The 19,686-nt window shown below is 52.2% G+C and overlaps 3 protein-coding genes across 3 annotated transcripts; all 3 read right to left on the bottom strand.

Annotated features, from left to right (window-relative positions):
• Positions 1–8,378: 8,378 nt before the first annotated feature.
• Positions 8,379–10,651, bottom strand: DBP2 (ATP-dependent RNA helicase dbp2; the record flags this gene model as incomplete). Its single annotated transcript, XM_062950757.1, has 5 exons — positions 8,379–8,567; positions 8,635–8,790; positions 8,846–8,974; positions 9,472–9,579; positions 9,637–10,651. The coding sequence occupies 5 exons, from the start codon at positions 10,649–10,651 to the stop codon at positions 8,506–8,508; spliced, it is 1,470 nt and encodes a 489-aa protein (XP_062796799.1). The 3' UTR covers positions 8,379–8,505.
• Positions 10,652–11,765: 1,114 nt separating this feature from the next.
• Positions 11,766–13,766, bottom strand: THI20 (trifunctional hydroxymethylpyrimidine kinase/phosphomethylpyrimidine kinase/thiaminase; the record flags this gene model as incomplete). Its single annotated transcript, XM_062950756.1, has 8 exons — positions 11,766–11,804; positions 11,863–11,942; positions 12,027–12,417; positions 12,469–12,619; positions 12,677–12,836; positions 12,892–13,374; positions 13,442–13,623; positions 13,714–13,766. The coding sequence occupies 8 exons, from the start codon at positions 13,764–13,766 to the stop codon at positions 11,766–11,768; spliced, it is 1,539 nt and encodes a 512-aa protein (XP_062796798.1).
• An 821-nt stretch (positions 13,767–14,587) lies between these two features.
• Positions 14,588–19,497, bottom strand: QC764_711340 (uncharacterized protein; the record flags this gene model as incomplete). Its single annotated transcript, XM_062950755.1, has 2 exons — positions 18,143–19,497; positions 14,588–18,077 (listed from the first exon to the last, which is right to left on the bottom strand). Exons 1-2 carry the CDS (start codon positions 19,171–19,173, stop codon positions 14,588–14,590), a joined length of 4,521 nt encoding a protein of 1,506 aa, XP_062796797.1. The 5' UTR covers positions 19,174–19,497.
• Positions 19,498–19,686: the final 189 nt, after the last annotated feature.

Here is a 19,686-nt window from a genome sequence, read left to right as displayed (position 1 = left end):
CACCCGGCTCTTCCCGTCAAATTATTGAATTGAGATCAAAGTATGACTGAACAAATTGGTCACTCCAGGCCGTTAGTAAGAAACATTCGTTTTTTACATAAATGTAGGTTATCAGGCTCGCCACGTGCTGGCCAGGTCAACTCTGATATCGAACAGCTTAAGAACGTTTCGGGCCTGTGGGAACGTTGAAGAAAGCAGACAAGATTAATTTGTCATGCGCCAGTTTTTTATTCTCGTTCGATCTCCGTCCAGTTCATTGTGGCTCCTCATCTGCAACACGGGCCGAAGGGCTCACATTGTGATCTTACTGAGTTGGACGTTGCGTGGGAGTAAGCGGGATGGCAATCGACATGACACCACAATAGAAAGAGCGGTGGGAGGGATGCATTCGAATACGAACGAAAGCAAATACAAAAAAAAAACAAAAAAAAAAATGCCACCGCCAGGGTTGCCACAGATACCTATGCAATACTCCGAACAGGAGATAGAGTAACCAAGGGGGCGGGTGCGGGCGAGCACCACCCGCAAATGGCCGCTATGAACGGGCCGGACCATGCTTTCAAAGAAAAATGGAATGCCCCTCGGCCGAGAGGCGGCTTCGGCTCCCACATCCCAGTTCGACACATAAAGGCGACCTACTAGGAAGCGGGAATACACAGACGTTCCTGACTAGCAAAGAACGCTTGACCTTCTATGTCGCAGGAAAAGGCTGGGCTCGCAAATCTGGCACCAAAGCATGGCAGCAGCCGCCACAAAAAGCTGTTCCGTTTGCGGAAGCTTTCACGACGAGACGGGTATTCTGTCAGGGGCGGCTGATCCTTTCCAGCTACATGCACTTTTGGGTAGTGTACTCGACGTTTCTTTTTGTGGTTTTTCGAAGAGCCGATGACACTCTCCAGGATCATCACACGCGCATGCTTGCATCACCGCTTTATGTCGATACAGTGCAGCTGACGATATTCAAGCAGAGCCGGCGAAACAGGGGGGAGGGCGGGATTGCATGCTGGGGCCCGGGTCCTTTGTGGGGTCCTCGTCCCGACTCCCTGGAGGGGTGAAAATTATTGCCCGAACTGGGAAGCATTTGCGCTAAATTTCTCGCGGCAGGCACGCGAGTATTCGCGACTCCAGAACCCGGCTGCCGGGATGGCCAGCGTCGACAGCATTGCGCCATGGTACTTAGCAATTTATTGCTCCGCTCCTTTCCCCCCCTGTGGTTGCAGGAAGCCCAACTCACTGGTGATAGGATCACGGCCGCGAAGGCGGCGGCAATTGCAAGGCAAAAGGCGGCTCTTATTGCCCCCAATTTGCATGCGGTGCGTTTGCCGGTGTTGCGGTGAGACTCCTCTGGGTGAGAGCGATACTGGAAAAAAGAACTTTCACGTCTTTTTTTTACCGCGGCACCCGTGGGACCACATGACGTGCGCTGGGCCTCCCGGCATCATGGATGGAGACCTGCCACCCTGCCCACACACCTTTGTACCCAATGTGGTGACGGTGTGCGGAGCGTCGCCAACAAATCATGCTGCACGCAATTGGACAGGAAGAGGAATCTCCGGTGGTCGGCCAGCATGGATGGCATGGATGGCATGGTGAGCTCAGGCATCATGAACTGGATGAATGAGCGTGCCCGACAGAGGGGAAAGCAGCAAAAGTACCTACACTCCCACTGTTTGTTGTACATACATCATGATATCTGCGGCGCGCTCTTGGGGCACGGGTGCAGCTCGGCTAACTCCATACGGCAAACCGACCAGCCTTTTCTCGTCAGAGTGTGCGATGTTTCCTGGAGCTCGCGCTGATGGGCTGCAGTTTGACATCGACATGTTTTGCGAGGTGGTGATTGATACTGATGTTGGTCTAGTGTAATCTACCTTGGTCGGAAGGATACTGCTAAAACAAGCTAGCTGATTTCCCACTGGCTGTAGGGTGGTGACTGTAAATCCCGTCAGAATGGTACAGCCGGCGCTCGCAGGAGACAGCTTCATCCCAACGAGGCGGGAAGGCCAGAGCCCCAAGTTTGGGGGGCCGTTCACCAGAATCCGTCTCGGACGCTTCCATGCAGCTGGGTTGAGTTCATTGTACACCATCACAACACCCTTTCTGGCGGCTGCTTGTAGTAGTGTGGTTTTGCGACCTTATTTAGTCTCACTGGGTGCCAAACTTGAAACTTGTTCATGGGAAGGTGCGGGAGGGAAGGTCCAGCCGATGAGGAAACCGTGCGATTCCAGACGCAGCTGCAGTCCTGCACGTGATGGTGGTGACAATATCACTTTCCTCACCTGCAGCACGGTCTTGGACATTGACACATGGCTTTTCTTGATTTTTCGACCTGTCTACGACGGTTTGACGAAGGTCCTTCTTTTCCCCCTCACGGATCACGGAAACGAAATAATGATTACAGCATAGACACAACATCTCACACCATGTTTTCGATCGACCAGCACACTTCGACTCACTCATCGAAGAGCAACAACCAAGTACCGCGTATTCGTATGGGCCGGATTGGTGTTGCCGTGTGCCTGCACGCGGGCTGCGCTGGGACACCAACAATGCAACACCCTCTTTTCGGACAAAACCCCTCTGATCTGATTTGATATGGCGAGGAGGGGTCAGAGCCTTGACGGCGGTCGATTGGAGGTTTTGGAGAGTGGAAAGGCAGGCAGGCAGGCGGTCGGCTATCACTCCAGTTCGTCCGCTGGCTCCGCATTTCGCTTTGGGCCTCGTCCGTCTCCACACGCTCCAGTCAGTGGAGAGAGTGGCTGGTGCGCACCCCTGCCCCAGGTCCCACACCGTGCTTGGTTCAGGGGTGGAGCGTGTCTATGTCGTCGCCAGAAGAAGGGCACAAGGGATGTGGGCGGAAATCATCACATCCAGGCGGGCAGGCGGGGAAAGCCCACGATCAGCAACTGGTTCAAGGGTCTCTCGCTCTCGCTTGCTTGAACGCTTTTGGGATTTCTGATGGCAGGTTGGTGGTCCCGCCCGGGCCCTTCAACATTCCCGTTGTTGTGTTGTGGGCTTTTTCATGTCCAGGCAGGTGCGTAGAGCATTCTTCCGATCGACCTTTTGTCCCCCAGCAGCTTTGTTACGTGATGCTCCTTCAAAGAAAAAAACGATGATTCCGTAATAATGCACGTCGAAACTAGGTGTGGTGCGATCGGCGATGGCACGTGTTGGCGGTGGTAGCGCGAGATCTTAGTCTTGAAGAAACCTGTCCTCCTCACCAACCAGAGGCTTTCATCAGCTACCTCAGCAAGCTATTGCTGAACTTATATATGTATGTAACGCAGTCTGGAAATTGGCCGTGATAAAGCTTACAATATAGTGTACACAGCCCATAGTATAGGAGCTAACTACCCGTCCTGTTACCTATCAGTCCTCCTGTTCGTCCGGAAAAAATTCCGACGTACACCACAAGAGTCTCCAGATTGCACCCTTCACGTCATCAACAAGACTGTTGACGTGTTTCATGAAAACATGGATGGTCCCTTCAGCTGCTAGAGACCCTGACTCCGGGTTTGGCGACCAGTCTCCACATCCTGAATAGCAACACAGCAAGTGTTTCCCGGTTCGCTATTACCATCATTCTATTACTATCACGGCCATCACCGTCACTGGTTCACCTCCCCAGAGACGATAAAGAGTAGAAATCGGTTTGGAAGGCATCATGCAGCTGGAAAGACAACAAACACCATCTTGGCATAGGAGGCCACTCGCTTCTACAGTGCCGCCATTTGTTGGACTCGAGTGCCGATGAGGAAAGAGAGCACTTCATCAACTGGTACAGTTACGCTAGGACTGTACACAGTGATAAAGCCCATTGTTTTGCCCCGCCAGAAGCGGTAATGCCCATTGGTCAAGCATTGATGGACGAAAGACGATCGGGGGCTGGCAATGCTGGGGTACCTGAGACAGCTGAAGAGAGCGTCGTGGTAGGGGCCGCAATGGGATGGTGTCCCTGTTGCTTCTTTGCTATCCCCACCATCCAAAGCTGCAGGACACGATATCACGCTCGGGCTTGCTGCTGGCCACTTTGTGCACCACACAACCCGACCCTCGGGAAAGAGCTAGACCGTCTTGGTAAAAGCAGTACACAGTAAGCATGGCAAAGCAAAGTAGACGCAACCCAAGCGAGCGGTCAAGTCCCGACACCAGCCAGCAAACAGCATGGCAAGTCTATTTTGCTTATTGGTATGTATACACTTTGTCGATCCGTGATGCTGGATATGGCACTACTGTACTGTGTCCGCAACTTTCAGAGAGACGGCACTAAGCCCTGTCCCGCCGGCCGGAGATGATCGACCACTTCGACAGCACTTGTTTAGCTGAGAATAATGTATCGATTTTCCCTACAGTATTCAAATCGTTGCAGCACACAGTGGGAGTGGTGGAGAACCCTGAAGCAATCCAGGCGGGTAATATTTGGCCCCAAGTTGATTGAGATGGTGGTGGATGGCAACAAGAATGATCCACCTGGTCATCCGAGCCAAGAAGGGACTCGGCCCTTAACAAAATGCGGAGTTGCCCCAGAGGGTGGGTTCTCGACCAGCCGAGCAAGAGATAGGCGGCCGGGGGTGGAGGCAAATGGCAAAGGGTGAGAAGAAAAGCAATCTTAGGAGAGCAATGGGCGAAGGCACCTGAGCAAACACAAACACCAGTGGACTCTTTGGCTGCCTGCGGATACTGGTGGGCTTGCGGAACAGGGTCTGGAACTGATCCGCACTGATAACACGACATACCATCAGGTGGGAGGGACGGACTTTGCGTGGAGGAGGAGAACGCCCGGGGAGAGAGGGACTTTTCCCATGATTATCCACCCCCTCGATTGTTTAGTTCCCCACCTGGATGCCCCTCTCAGTTGCTTGCGGAGGATCGGCAGGATTTACTCGGCCGAGAGTTGCTTGCTGTTCTGGTTGTTGTCAAGCACCCTCTTCTCTCCTTTGTTGGGCATTGCCGGCAGCCTCGTGGCCAACAAACCTCATATCGGTGTGTGAGGTGTCGCTCGGTACGTGCGTTGCCATCACTCACGATACCCTTGTCTTTCGTATATGGCGGTGTGGCGGCAGGTATACCCAAAGGCACTGTGCACAATACGCTAAGTAATGGTAACGGGAAGCGGGGTGTATTGGGCATGCGGATCTGGCGCCGTCCCGCCCTAGTCCAGTCGGTAGCGTTATACGGTCCGGAGTTGACCCCGCAACTTCTCGTTGGCTGTGGATGTGTGGTGTTGAGGGTTGGCGAGGGGGTGTTTTGACGGTCATCGCCGTTTGGTATGAGAGGGTCAGCCTATGCGTAAGACACCAAGGTGTTGGTGGCGATCATGTGTATCTGATTTCTTCAAAGTCAACCGCGGATGTGTCTTCTGCTAGGAGTTGTTGCATAGGCGGGGGGTTCTGGCTGTATACTGGTTGAGAATCGCGAAGGCAGGCGTGATAGCCATGTCACAGGAACCGAGATCCCAAGTTTAATCAAGGGTTCCTCGTAAGACTTGATGTGGTTGTCGGCGCATGGCTTTTGACGTGTCTACGACCTTCAAGATGGGGGAATAGGCATCACTTCGAAAGTTGGAAACCTCTGTGTATCAGCAGCGGAGAAGGGCGAGCAACTTCCATGGTTCCAAATGGAGACTCGTCAGTCGCCTGAGGATCATGATTCAGGCGTGACGAAGTCGGCATACGAAGTCGGACCGAGTATCAACATGACACTCAGAAATTTCACATGGGCGCCACGAGTTAGGGGAGGAGACGGTGCCATGGTGCGCCATGGGGCATGTCGGATGAGAATTTGAGCCGACACACGATGAATACTGCAGAACCTTGTATCTCGATGACCCGGAAAAGTCAGTGGTGGCTGGGCTTTATATCTTCTCTTCACAAACTCACGCCGAGACTCTCCACTTTTACAATGTTAAGCTCTCTCCGTTTCAGTGTTGCTGGATTCGGCCGAATTTGATTTGCCATACGGTTGCAGTGGCACAGGGAGAGAAGCGTTGGGGCAAATGCTCGGTCAGCGATGGTTTTGCATGATGGCGGTTGTGAACTTAAAACTGGGTGTGGCTGAAGAAGCCAGCCCAGATGATGAGTATCATGGTCAGCCTAGAAGTGTACGAATTGATATCAGCGGACTCCTGCCTCGTGCCATGGAAGCTTTCGAACATCCTCGAAGGCTTACCAGAAAATGACCTGCTTCTGCGTAAGCCGAAGAAGTCAGGAGATTGACCTGGAACCTTGCTCTGATCTCTGGAAGCGTTGGGAGTGCTTGCCTGTCCCCTTCTTGGATGACTCGAATACCGGTCTGGCTTCTCATTCTGTCTTTGCCAAAATGTCATCGAGCATGTGGCGCTTCTCTGGGGGGAATAAACTAAGCTATGGGCTTCGTTATGGTTAGTCTGAGGACAACATCAAGACTAACAGTTTGCGGGGTTAAGTGAACCGGCCTCGTTTCTCCCGTCAAACTGCCCAGTGTCCTGTTAGCAAACGCCATCGTCGACAGGTTCGTCAAGATTCAGCTCTACCCAGTATAAGGGCGCACACACTAACCGACCACCGGCTACGAACCATATCTAATGGATCGGCATGAGTCCAGACGCAGCTAAGCCACTGCCCGATTGTAAACTGTCGTCGGCGTTTCAATGTGGCGACGTTCAAACCGTCTTCTTTGCAGAACAGTCAACTGCTTGGAGGTGGTAGTATGGCCATACTTGATTAAGAAGCTCACGGCTGCCACAAGGCAAAGAGACAAGATTTACCAGGAACGTAACTACAGTCCAACACGTTATATTATCCAAAGGTTATTAGACCTCGCATAACGCCAGACCTAGTTTTGTTCTTTCTTTACGATCAGCCTAGAATGCCAAACGAAATGACTTGATCGCCAACATTGTGTCCACAATTGTTGCCTCCCTACTATTACAAGAACCCTCTACACTGTTCTGTTCATGTGTCTATGAACTATACCACACCCCATTCCCACAGTTCAGCCCCGAAACTACAACCAACCACTACAATTCACGATCAACCCTGCATATACATCTCCTGCTCTTAGCCTCAACTTTCCCCATTTAAGCCCAATCCTACCCACTTACCTCCTCCGCCTCCCAGCTCTGTTCTACCACTAACGCAAGTCTCTTGAGCAATTAGACGTCAACATAAAGTTGATAGACTTTTCTACCGTTGATGTTAGAAATAAAAGGTAAACCAGCAGGCACCCTCAGCCACCGCAGGGTGAGTTCACAAGCCTGAACAGACTACAGACTGCTTATTTTGACGTCTACAGTGCATCAGATATTGCTTATTGACCGTCCAACGACACTGTACCTGGAACGGGCTCCTAGGAACCTGAATAAAAGATCTATATGTTTTGTTAACAGAAAAGAGACCACCACACCATCACGACACCTATCACAACAACACCCACTCAAGAGGTAAACAAATGAACATAATGTAGAAGAGAAGAGAGAAGAGAAGAAAGCAGAGAAGAGAGAAGGGAGAAGAAAAAAAACCAAAGCCAAAGGCACCGAAGACAATCTCGACAGTGAAGAGACCAAAAACAAAAGCTTAGAAAGAACAAACATAGAGCTCATTAGATTATACTACTGACCATTCCCCACCTCCTTTTCTACTACAAGAGAGTGACAAGTGTTTCAAGCTATGCCCCCAAGGCTGAGTAACATGAAGCAAACACACACCCACCACAGCCCGAATGAACAGCACAAAGATTGGATGGAAGCATACCACACACCAAGACAAATCCCAACACATCTCATACTACTCTCATGTTGAGACAGCTCATCTAATCTGCTCTAATTACACGGCGCTGTCATCGCCAGCATGCACTTCCGCGAAGCGAAGCTGCTGAGACAAGAAGGGACAGATGCTAGCCATCTATTCCTCCTCTTGCAATGAATAACTAAGCGACTACTACACTTTGGGTACAAGAAGCAGTAAGCAGGGTAACGCTGATACGGGGGGAACTGAAAAACATGCGACCCCGATGAGTATAAAACCAACAAACCAGGCTTTTTAGAATACTTTTGTTTTGGCTGCTGCTGCTACAGATAGCAAGCTGCTCTTGGCCTTGGGTGATCAACCGGCCCATCATCTGTTAGTGAAGAACTGACCAAAAAATTGGCCAACAATGATCAGCTATGGCTGATCGCTGCTGTAACGATGATGGCACAAGGTTTTGCAAAGATGCAAACTGTGGCATGGCATACTGCCACCACAAGACAATCCCCAAGGGACGACAAGAAAGCGAGCCACACCTAACCCACACATGAAAATGAAGAGCTAAAAAGCCATGACGCAAACATGAACCACCAGGTGCCCTTAAAGAACCCATGAACCGTAACCGACCTCTAACCGTCTACGCGTAACGCCGTGTGTCCGAAAATGGATGCCACCAGGTTGAAAGCCAGCCTGCCGAGGGCCTGGCAGGGAAAAAAGTCAAGACGACAGACAAGATTCTCAGGCGAATCAAAGCCTTCATGATTGGAGCGGCAGTACATGCTTACCAGCGGCCCTTGCCACCGAGAGGCATAGCATTGGAGCCATTAGCGCCGTGCGAACGACCTGCGAAGATGTGTTAGCATTCAAGACACGATGTATGCATGGGAATTTTGGAAAGTAACCCACTTACCTCCGCGCCAGCCGCCACCGCCTCCACGGCCACGGTAACCACCATACCGGCCACCACCACCACCACCGCTGTAGCGCGCCATCTCCTCGAGACGAGGGTCAATAACCTGCTTCGCCTCCCTGAGGACACCAACAAGGTCACGCGCCTGCTTAGCATCTAGAAGGTTGTCAGCAAGTGATCAGATAGAGCGGGGGAGCAGAGTGATACATACTGTCAGTGGTGAAGTAAGTGATGGCTGTGCCCTTCGCGCCGGCACGGCCAGTTCTACCAATACGATGGATGTAATCCTCCGAGTTATTGGGATAATCATAGTTGATCACGTGAGTAATGTTGCGCACATCTTACGAGTATATGGTTAGCCAGACAACAGGCAAAGTGCTGGGCATAGCAACGTTCCAGCATGAACGGGTGACGGTAACATGTTTTTAAGTATGTTTTCGTGTTCCATGGGATAGTACTTCTCCTTGGCAGATGGGCTGTCCGATGCGAAAAGAAATCTTTGCCGTGAGTTCTCGGAGCTGCTAGCCTCCCCAATGGAAGGCCATGCATGCATATCTTGATGACAAGCATGGGCAGGTTCAAGGAAAGTCAACTCCACACTTGTACCACGAGAAGACATGAACAGGTACAAGAGAAGAATCAATGACATAGCGAGGCTTTTCAGGCCTTGCTACGTTACGAACCCAAGACTCCGCTCAAGAAGACCATGTGGGAGATACATGGTCTGGCAAATTCGCATAAAGAAAGCCCCTAGACAGAAGAGTAAAGCACAGCACACAGTAATGCTGGAAGGTTGCCAGTAGGAGGGGGTGGGGGAGGGGGAGGGCGTATACATACCGATACCACGAGAGGCGACGTCTGTGGCAACCATAATGGGACTTTTGCCCGTCTTGAACTGGTCCAAGACCCAGTCACGCTCGTTCTGCTGCTTGTCACCGTGGATAGCTGCAAAACGATTAGTTCAGTGTCGTGTATACAGGAGGCATCAGCATGAAAACTTACAGAGGGCGGGCCAGCCATCCTGGCGAAGGAAACGGGTGATCTCATCGGCAACGCGCTTGGTGCCGGTGAAGATGAGACACTTGTTCTCGGCGGTCTTGTCTTCCATGATCTTTTCGAGCTCCTTGATCATCTTGTCGCGCTTCTCGCTCTCGGAAACGACCTCGACAATCTGGGTGATGCGGTGGTTGGCAGACAGATCCATGGAGCCAATGGTGACCTGGATGAAGTCGGTCAAAAAGTCAGACGCAAGGTTGCGGACATCCTTGGGCCAGGTAGCGGACCACATGAGGGTTTGACGATCGGGGCGAATCTGGCCGATGATCTTGCGAATTTGGGGCTCGAAACCCATGTCAAGCATGCGATCAGCCTCATCAAGGACGAGGTAGGTGACGCGACGAAGGTTGGTCTTGCCAGACTCCAACATGTCAATGAGACGACCAGGAGTGGCAATGCAGACCTCGACACCACGCTGAAGATCGCGGATCTGGGGACCCTTGGGCACGCCACCGTAGACGCACGTGTTTCTAATGCGAGACGACTTGCCAAACTTGCTAATCTCCTGCTGGATCTGAACAGCAAGCTCACGAGTGGGAGCCAAGATCAAGACGATGGGACCATCGCCAGGAGCCAGGAGAGGCTGGGCGTTGATGTGAACGATGGCAGGAAGACAGTAAGTAAGTGTCTTTCCGGAACCAGTCTCGGCAATACCGACGACATCGCGACCGGAGAGAGCCATGGGCCAACCCTGAGCCTGAATGGCAGTGGGAGCAGGGAAGCCTTGGGCCTTCACCTCGTCCATAACATAGCGGGGGAAACCGGCCTCATCGAAGTTCTGCACAGGACGAGGCACGTCCTTGCCAGTGATGGCCATGCTGTGCTCACGTCTGAACGCCTCAACCTCGGCGGGCGACCGGTTGGTGACATCGGGGTGCTCCTTGTAAAAGGACTTTTCGAACTTGGGAAGCGCGGACATGTCCCACTCCTGCTTCTGAAGACCGGAGCCGAGGGCAGCCATACGGTCACCACCACCACCGCCACCGTAACCACCACCGCCGCCGCCGTAGCCGCCGCCGCCACCGTAACCGTTGGAGCCACTGTGAAAATATTGTTAGTGTCATGATAATAATGAAGCAGAGAAGGATGGAGAGAAAAACATACCCGTTGGAGTAGCCGTTGGAGCCACCATTGCGATCGTAACCGCCGCCTCCGTAACCACCACCACCACCACCGCCGCGGGAGCCGTAACCACCACCGTAAGACATGACTGTGATTATTGAGGTGTAAAAGTCGGTCCTGTTTTAGACACGATGCTTGCTGTCGTCGACAGAGGAAGAGATTCGGACTGGGGCGACCGAATCAATGTATTGAACACTGGCTGGATCGGTTGATCAAGAGCAGTGCTGAGAGCCGACACAAAGAATTTGTGCTGGTAGGAGCGAGGAAGAAATGGTTCTGCTGCGACAAGAAAATTATGCGCTGCGAGATGAAGAGGTGCCGACGTTGCTCGGTGAAGAGGATGCGGCGCGTCAAAAAAACAGGCGGGAAAGAGATGCAAATGGTGCAACCCGACTCTGATGCAGTACCGCAAGATGGACTTGAGGTAAGTGAGTGGAATGAAGGATCTTGCGATGGCAGAGTCCTTTGGTGGGTTGGTCGAGGGGGAGGGAAGAGGTAAGAGTGAGATCTCGGCGAGGCGAGAAAAAAGCTTTGGGGATGGGAAAGAGGGAAGGGTTCAAAAGATCGCCCCCGGAATTTGTCTGGGCCAAAATTTGTTAGCACTTTTCTTGGGTGGATCCAGCAGCGCCTTGGCTTTCGCTCCAGATTTTATTTTTTTCTGCTTTGGCGAGGCGGTCTGCGTCTGATAAGAGCCGCTGGGCCTTCCGATAAGCTGAGTGCCTGAGGCATCCACTGAAATTCACTTCAACAGCCCCACTTGCGTCACAGGCATGCTGATGGGCATCCCACTCACTTCCTCACTGCAGTCTGCGAGCGTCACAAAACTTCACAATTGAACTTTAAGGCCTTTTTGGGATCCCATCTAGGTGAGTCTAGCCTCCCCACTTGTAGCTGGAGCCCACACGACTCAGACAGGTACCTACTCACAAAGAGTCCTGTCAAAAATTGTTACTTCAATGGGAGCTGTACATTTCCCAGAACGCAATCTCCATCTAACAAACTCCCCATCAGCTCATGTCTTTCGTGTTTGCTCAAGAGCATGCAACCTACCTTTGTAGCATGGATAAAGATGCTGGCCAGCTCATCTATTCGGGCGGGGCTTTGAAGCACGGCGTGTCGTTCCAGCAGGTCTTTGTTCGTCATCATCCGCCGTTAGCTTGCTCTGTTATCTGGCACTGATTTCTCTCGTCTTGATTGGACAGTCCACCACTCACCGGAGCCGGTCTTGAGAGCCAGCAGATAGTCATCCTCCACATAGTTCTTGATCCAGGCCCAGTAAACATTTCCTCCTCGTTTGGACCTGGGGTCAGAAAACAGCCTCTTGGCGATATCTCCATACCCCAAGAGGCACGGGGCCATGGCAACTTGCAAAGCCAGCCAGTCCTCCGAGTTGCCGATATCCAAGACGTATCTTGTGTACGCCGTGCATGCTTCCTTCTCCTCGCAGCTCTCGATATCCTGCTTCGAGATACCGAAGCCGCTGCAGTAGTTGATGTGCAGCTCCATCTCGTGGAAGATGTGTGTTACAATAGTAGCAGCGGCGCCGATATCCTCAATCTTTTTGGCTTTATACCCAGCAAGGGCACTTGCTCGGGCGTAATGTGTCTGGCATTATCGTCAGCCAAGCGGTGCGGTAGGTAGGGTGGGGCAACAGACCAGATACAGATAATCCTGGATCAAATACCCCTTGAACGACTCCAACGGCAATGTGCCATCGCCCATGGCCAACACAAAAGGGTGAGTGACATAGCGCTTCCACACTGGAGCGACGTCTGGTCTTTCGAGCAGGTACTCAATGAAGTGGCCCCTAGTTCACAAGATCAGTGCCTCTTTCTTATTCTTCCAATCCGAGGTCGTAACTCACGGCGCGAATGGCAACGTATACGTCGAGTGGAAGTGGTTCAACGGCCCATTCCCCTTCCCCAGTCCCGGCGCAGTCTTTATCCCAGCCTCAACATATCGACACGCCGCTTCCACCGCCTGGGGCATATCCATCCTCTTCGCCAAGTTACACGCAATCGCCGCTGTCAATCACATCAGCACCCCAACTCTCTCAACCCGTTAAAGGGTACAACTCACAAGCCAAAGAACACCCCGTCCCGTGCGTATGCTTACTCTCCCAGTAAGGCGTCTCGACCCGTCTCAGCACCTCCCCCCCCTTCTCATCCCTCCCCCAAAGCACATCCACCACCTTCTCCCTCTTCCCCTCCTCCGCCGCAATCATCCCCTCCCCATTAAAAGGACAATGCCCCCCCTTGATCAAAACCCACTTCGGCCCTAAACTCCCCACCGTCCTGGCAATCCCCTCCAAATCACTCACCTTCTCCACCGGCAAGTGTCCAAACCCAGCATCAGCAAGTAGCAACCTCGCCTCAGGCAGATTAGGCGTGAGAACCGTAGCCAAAGGCACGAGTTTCTCCCTAAGAAGCGAAAGCGAGGTATTAGGCAACAAAGGCGAGCCCGTCGTGGCAACCATAACCGGGTCGACAACCACCGTCTTGAGTTTATATTCCCGAATCACTTCAGCCACAGCCTCGATAATCCCAGCTGATGCCAGCATGCCTTTTGTTTTACAGTCAGTACAATTCAATCCCTCAAAAACATGTTTGAACGTTGAGAGGGAGTTTACCAGTCTTGACAACATCCACCCCGACGTCCGTCACAACAGCATCAATCTGCTTCCGAAGAAACTCGGCGGGGACATGGTGTATGTCGTGCACACCGAGGGTGTTCTGGGCTGTGAGGGCTGTGGTGGCCGTCATGGCGTAGCAGCCGTGGGCGGCGATGACTTTTTGGTCTGCTTCCAGGCCGCTGGTCATTTTTGGGGGTTAGTCTCCTTGTGAGTAGAAAAGAAAAAAATGGTGGTGAGGGTTGATCGTAGATAGGTAAGAGAAAACATACGCTCCGCCAGAGGAATCAGACCCGGCGATGACGAGGATTCTTCCAGGTGGCATTTTGGAAATTTTGACCGGCTTCACAGGAAGTTTTTTTTTGGTTTTTTTTGGGTTTTTTTTTATAAAAAAACCAAAAAAAAAAAAAAACGAGTCTCTGAAAGATCAAAAGGGTTTCAGAAATCTCTTGCGGTTGATGTTGAGAGACTGAATGAGTGATTACCGAATAATAAGTGATGACTGAGTGGGTGGTGGGGGTGGGCGAGGTCAAAGGAGGGGTGCAACAAACGGTGGGGTGCCATGGAATTGTCGATGGAGTACGCCGTTACGTATTATGCAGTCCATGGCTACGAGCAACTCGGTGTCTGCAGCATGGGACTTGACCGAAGAAAGAAGATAGGTTCATCGCATGTATGCTTTGTGTTACTTGACTCTGAAAGATGCACCAAATAGAAGTTGTTCCTATCACCGTTCTGACAGACATCATAGACATGGGAGCACCTTGTAAGACGATTGGCCAACACTTGTTTGTGACCCGCAAACATGATGATATGTTCACAGCCTTCAGATTGTCTCTCGTCTGGCTACCATGTTTTCTTTACAAACGCCAATCCGCTTATGCCATCCCACTGTGTTCTGACCAGAAGTATATGCAAGTCGACGTAACGACGTAACCATGATCCGACCATTCCCATCGGCCACCTTCGCCTTTTGATATGCACGATATAAACCAAAAAAAAAACACAACGTGAAACAGTAAAGACTCGCCCGCTCAAAATATCAAACCCCAGCAACCCCCACGCTGAGAATCTACAATATAGCAGTTCCAGGACAGATCCAAAACGACCCATCTGGCCATCTCATATGCTACAAATCCATCCCTGTCAGAACGCCCCCTGAGTGCCACCTCTCCCCCTCCCCGTTCCATGTCTCCTGGTAGTGCTGCCTCCCGCGGGATCGCTCACACTCCTCAGCCGTTCCGTCCTCTGTTCATCTCCCTCACTTCCACTATAAGCATCATCGTCGTCACTCTCATCCTCCTCTTCATCACTACTCTCCTCCCCACTGCTCCCCTCCTCTTTATTCCGCTCCTGCTGCTGCTGTAGGTGTTGCTGATCCCGCTGCATAACAAACCCCTGCCTTCTCTGACCCACGCCCGCCTGGTTTGCGTCTCCAAAGTCAGAATCACTTTCACTCTCACTGCTTCCCCCCTCTTCCTGACTGTCTTCATCCCCATATACTATCGCCCTAAACACGCTCCGTTCAAATAACCCTACAATCATCGCTCTATCCTGCAAGCGGTAGTGATGGGACTCCAATAAGCCCATGACCCTTCTAAACAAGTGTGGCTGTGAAAACGACGAGGCCCCACTCCCAAGAACTCTTTTCTGATTGTTCCGCGTTGGTGTCTGCGGCTGCGTTTGTGCCTGAGCTTGCTGATGCCTCACTTGTGTCTGCTGCTTGATGTGCATCAACTCTGCCCTCGCCCTCCGGTACAGCACCATGTTCGCCATGTCAATCATCAGCTCCAGAATCCTCTGGTTTACCGGGTCCGGATCTAGCTCAACGCGCTGGATCTCCTCCGGCACCGACCCTGTTGGCGTGTCTTCCTGGGCATCTGCCTCTGCTTGGATAGCCTTGATAAGACTCAGCGACCTCGGGCGGGACGGGACAGATGGCAGTTTGTCTCTTTCTGTCTTTTGGGCATCAGGTAGTTGAATGTTGGTAACCGGTATGTGCTTCCAAGGCTTGAGAGAAAACAGCCGGTCCAACTCGGTAGGGACGCAGAAGCCGAGAGACTGCCCCAAAATGTTTGTGTTGGAGTCCCACCCATTTTCCGACAAGATCTCCAGTCCATGAATGGAACGTGATATGAGTCCAAGGACAAAAAAAGCTGTGCCGCGGAGACTCATGACTTCGTGATTTTGAGCAATGTTGATGATCTGCTCCACAACATCGCAAGACTCCAGGAACGGGGCGCCGAGCTCCATTGATCCGACGTTACCTACCGCCCAAAGACAACCTTTGACCTTGACCATCATTTCTGGGTCGTCGGATTGCATGCCATGCTCGCGAATCGTGGTGACAAACTCGTTAAAGTGACCCTTGTCGCTAAGAAGCCGGCAGCCTTCTTGGGTGCGGGTAAGCTCACGGTAGAAGTGTGGCGGAACGTGGCTGTCGGCCTCCATCTCCTGCTCATCATCAAAGACGCTTATTCGGTTGGTGTGGTCGTCCTGATGGTCCATGAAGGATCGCGCTAGACTGGCTTCAATGACACCGACATAGGAGTCGTTTCGCCCGAGGAACCAATCATCCATCTCGTTGCTAATGTAGTCCAACCCATCGAGGTAGTGGTACCCAATCGAGGTCGATAGGAAGCGTAAGAGGAGGGGAGCACCTATCTCACCCAAGTGATCTAGTGCCGGCCGACACTCGACAATGTATTTCAAGTGGTTTTGAGTATTGCACGCCTTTTCGAGAATTTTGACCGCCGTTTGGCAGACCTCCACTTCTGGGTCATAAAGCTGAGTGACCAAAAGTTGGATGGCCCATTTCGAGTCAACAGGCTCATGGCCTTGGGAGTCCAACCGCGGACGTGTTGCGTACTTCCGCAGCGCATTCGTAGCATGAATTCTGATGTCCTTGGTTCCTGCTGTCAAGGACTTGGACAAAATAATCCGAGAATGACCCTGAATTGAATAGTCAAAGTTGGAGATCATGAGCTTGATGATGTCTGGCCGCTGCTTGAGATCGACGATTCGGTAAAGCATGTTGAAGATGCGCCACCGGTCTAACATCTGAATGCCCTTGGGGTCCCCGCTCAGAACACCAAGCATAGGGAAGTATCCGCCACTCAACGTATCTGTGAGGCCGTCCCGGGAGAACATGGGATCCTGAGCTGTTAATCCACTCGTTGGGTCGCACTGCGCCAGGCACTCGGCAATCTGCCGCAACAGTTTGTTATCTGTCAGATACCTCACGCCTTCGGGGCTCTGCAGCAGAGTATGCATCAGCGCACAGCCAACCCGCACATACTTTTGCGTGCTTCGCGAGCTCTTGAGGGCAGAGAACCTGTACTTGAAGGGACGATAAAAGCTCATGATTCGTTTCAAGAATTTGGATGCTTTCACGGCCTCTTCAAGCCTCTTTCCATTCACCAGCGGTCCCTCAATCAGCTTAAGTATTACATCCCAATTCCACTTATTGTAGTTAGAACTATTCAGCACCACCGAATCAAGGAGAAGCACTCTGAACGTGGCATCGTCACAGTTGACCGCTGCCGTATTGCTTTTGGGGTGCTCATCTAAGATGCTGAGATCGATATTGTTGCTTGGAGAAGGGAGGAAGGACGAGGGAGAGGATCTGTACAACGTTCTGCTCACGCTGCTGATCTGAAAGATGACTCCAGAGGCCGTGAATCGATTCTCGTCTCCCAGCCGGGCAGCGGTGATAAACAATTCAGGAAGCAGCTGTATCTCACTGCTCCACGAGCGTGGAAGCAGGTGACTTGCCAACTTCAAAACTTCCCCTAGAAGTAACGTTGATTTTCGTTTTAGAGTTGGGTTTTCGTTGTCTTGTGTCATTTTCAGAAGGCCTGGCACCACTCCGGACTTGATAAATATGGCAAGCAACAGTGCCGTATAGTGTTCGACGAAATTTTGCTCGCCCCCGTCGTCTTCGTATTCACCATAGGCGGCTTTGGTGGTGGTGGTGGTGGTGGTTGTTTTGAGGTTTGTGACCCGGCCATAGGTGGTGAGTCGTCTTCCGGCAAGAAACGAAGTTGCCCACGCTGGGGATTTGATTCGCAACAGGGAAAATATCAGATCCATGATGGTCTCTCTGATAGATCCTTTTTGTGCGACCATGCTGTTGATCATGGACCTGATCGCACGGAAGTTGTACATGGACAGGCTCATTAAACCAGACCATGATTTGAGGGCTGACGAAATAGCTTTGGCGCTTTGCTTGAGAATGCGCTCATTGGATGACAGCTCGTCTGTAAATGCCGTGAAAAGAACCTCCAACTCATTCCCGGGGCGGAGATATTGACGCCGCTCTGGCGCATCGAGGAGGTAAAGAAACGCTGCGGTCAAACTTTCTGAGGCTTTGTATGACCCGTCCGCAAGAGCTTCGTGTAACGGGGCCAGCCCCCCCGAGGCTATGAGGAGACGAGGGTCGCGAACCAGAATTTCCGCCAGCGTCTCCAGACAAATCGGCCGTAGCCTTTCTTCTGGCTCCTCTGCCACGGCAGCAATGGCCCTGACTACGGCCCGTGAGATTTCCCTCACACCATCCTTGACATCAAGAAAAGCGCGAACAAACTTGAGTGCCTGCTCTCGTTCAACATCAGACTTTCGGTCTTTTGCCAAAGACCTGATACCACACATTAGCATCCTCTTCCTATGCAAAGTCAAGGCGGTACAATAGTTTGGGCTTACCATGTGACTAGGTAATCCGTGTTAAGGGTACGGATATTCTGGAGTGAAGTAATATCAGAGATGGCGTATCGAGTCATCCGGTAACCAGCAGCAACCACCTCGCGACTTTCACTCATGAGGAGCGCTTGCATTCGAAGCCCGAACACAGACCAGACCAGATCATACTTGAGGGTTGGATGCCTCCTGAACAAGTCAACGAGACTATTAGCTCTGGAGACATAGTAATCTGGCGTCATGCCGGCCACCTCAAGGGCTTGCAGAGTTTCGGCAAGCGCAAATGTTGGAGACTCGGTCGGCTCATCAATGTCAGATCCAGCCCCGCTCCTGGAAAGACTAGGCGGTGACCGCAAACCACTTCCAGCCGCTATCGTGACATCGATCCTGGACCTCGTAGGTGTTGTTGGTCCCGCTTTTGTCCTTTGTTGAGCATCCGTGATCCTCTGTCGCAAATCCTTGATCCGTTTACTTGACGAAAGAAGCTCGGCTTCGACCCTCTGACGCTGCTCCTTCGTTTGTTTTGCCTTTTTGCTGTTCAGTGCCTCCAGCATATTCTCGCTCCCTTCCTTTATCTTCAACTCTCGGCTCAGGGCATCTCGAAGGTAGGCAATGTTGCGCTCTTGTGTCCGGTTATCGTCCTCATCCAGTTTCTCCAGCGCAAACATGTCGGCTCGCGAACCGGCGCGGGAAAGATTAAGCTGGCTCCGGAGCTCAGAGCTGAAGCTCCCCGGCATGGGTGACGGGTTCAACGAGCCACCCCTGGACGCAAAGGTAACGGCAGAGGCCGAGAGATTCCTGCCAGCGTTGGCGCCTGGAGGTTGCAGTCCATCGCCGCGGTCGAGGCTAGGTCGAGGGTTTGAAATAGTGGATGCATAGCTGCCCACTTGCTGTTGCTGGTGTTGCTGTTGTGTCTGCTGCTGCTGCTGTCCTTGCTGTTGTCCTTGCTGCTGGCGTAACGGCGACTGTTGCTGCGATACATAGGACTTTTGCGTGGGCTTCGCCGAGGCGCTCAGCATGGTGGATGGCCCGGCCATTTGCCCTCCACATTCGATGCTCTCGACGCTCTCGTCGTGTCTTCGGTCGGAATTTGCATTCGATTCGCAACGTTCGCCGGGGCCAATTGATGGTTGCCCCTTGGCCGGCGCATGGGTTCTCGGCGTTCTCGAGGTTCTCGACAGTGCCCCTAAAAGAGTTGGGTGCGGGTGAGGGCTATCTATGTGACGTAGATGGTCATTGCAATGTATCGTGGGCGCGGTCCAGTCGCGTGCGCCTTTCAACTGCTTGTTACGGCACCGTACGTCCGTATCAAACTATCATGCGGGCACTCTCAGGGAGTCGGGGCGGTGGAAGGAGCCAAGTTCCTGGCGATGATCCACTTCTCCAGTCGTTGTGCAGCCGGGATCTGAGGGATGGATCACGAAGGTGGTGGTCGGTGCGCACAGTGCTTGCCCTAGACTCCCACGGCTCTGTATTCCAACATTGAAGATGGTGAACAGCAGTTACAAGTACTACGAACTTTGTTTACTGTCAAAACACAAATTTCCTGG

Source organism: Podospora pseudoanserina (assembly GCF_035222485.1).
Source record: "Podospora pseudoanserina strain CBS 124.78 chromosome 7 map unlocalized CBS124.78p_7, whole genome shotgun sequence".
NCBI classification, from domain to species: domain Eukaryota; kingdom Fungi; phylum Ascomycota; class Sordariomycetes; order Sordariales; family Podosporaceae; genus Podospora; species Podospora pseudoanserina.
This window is presented reverse-complemented; position numbering and strand designations above follow the sequence as displayed.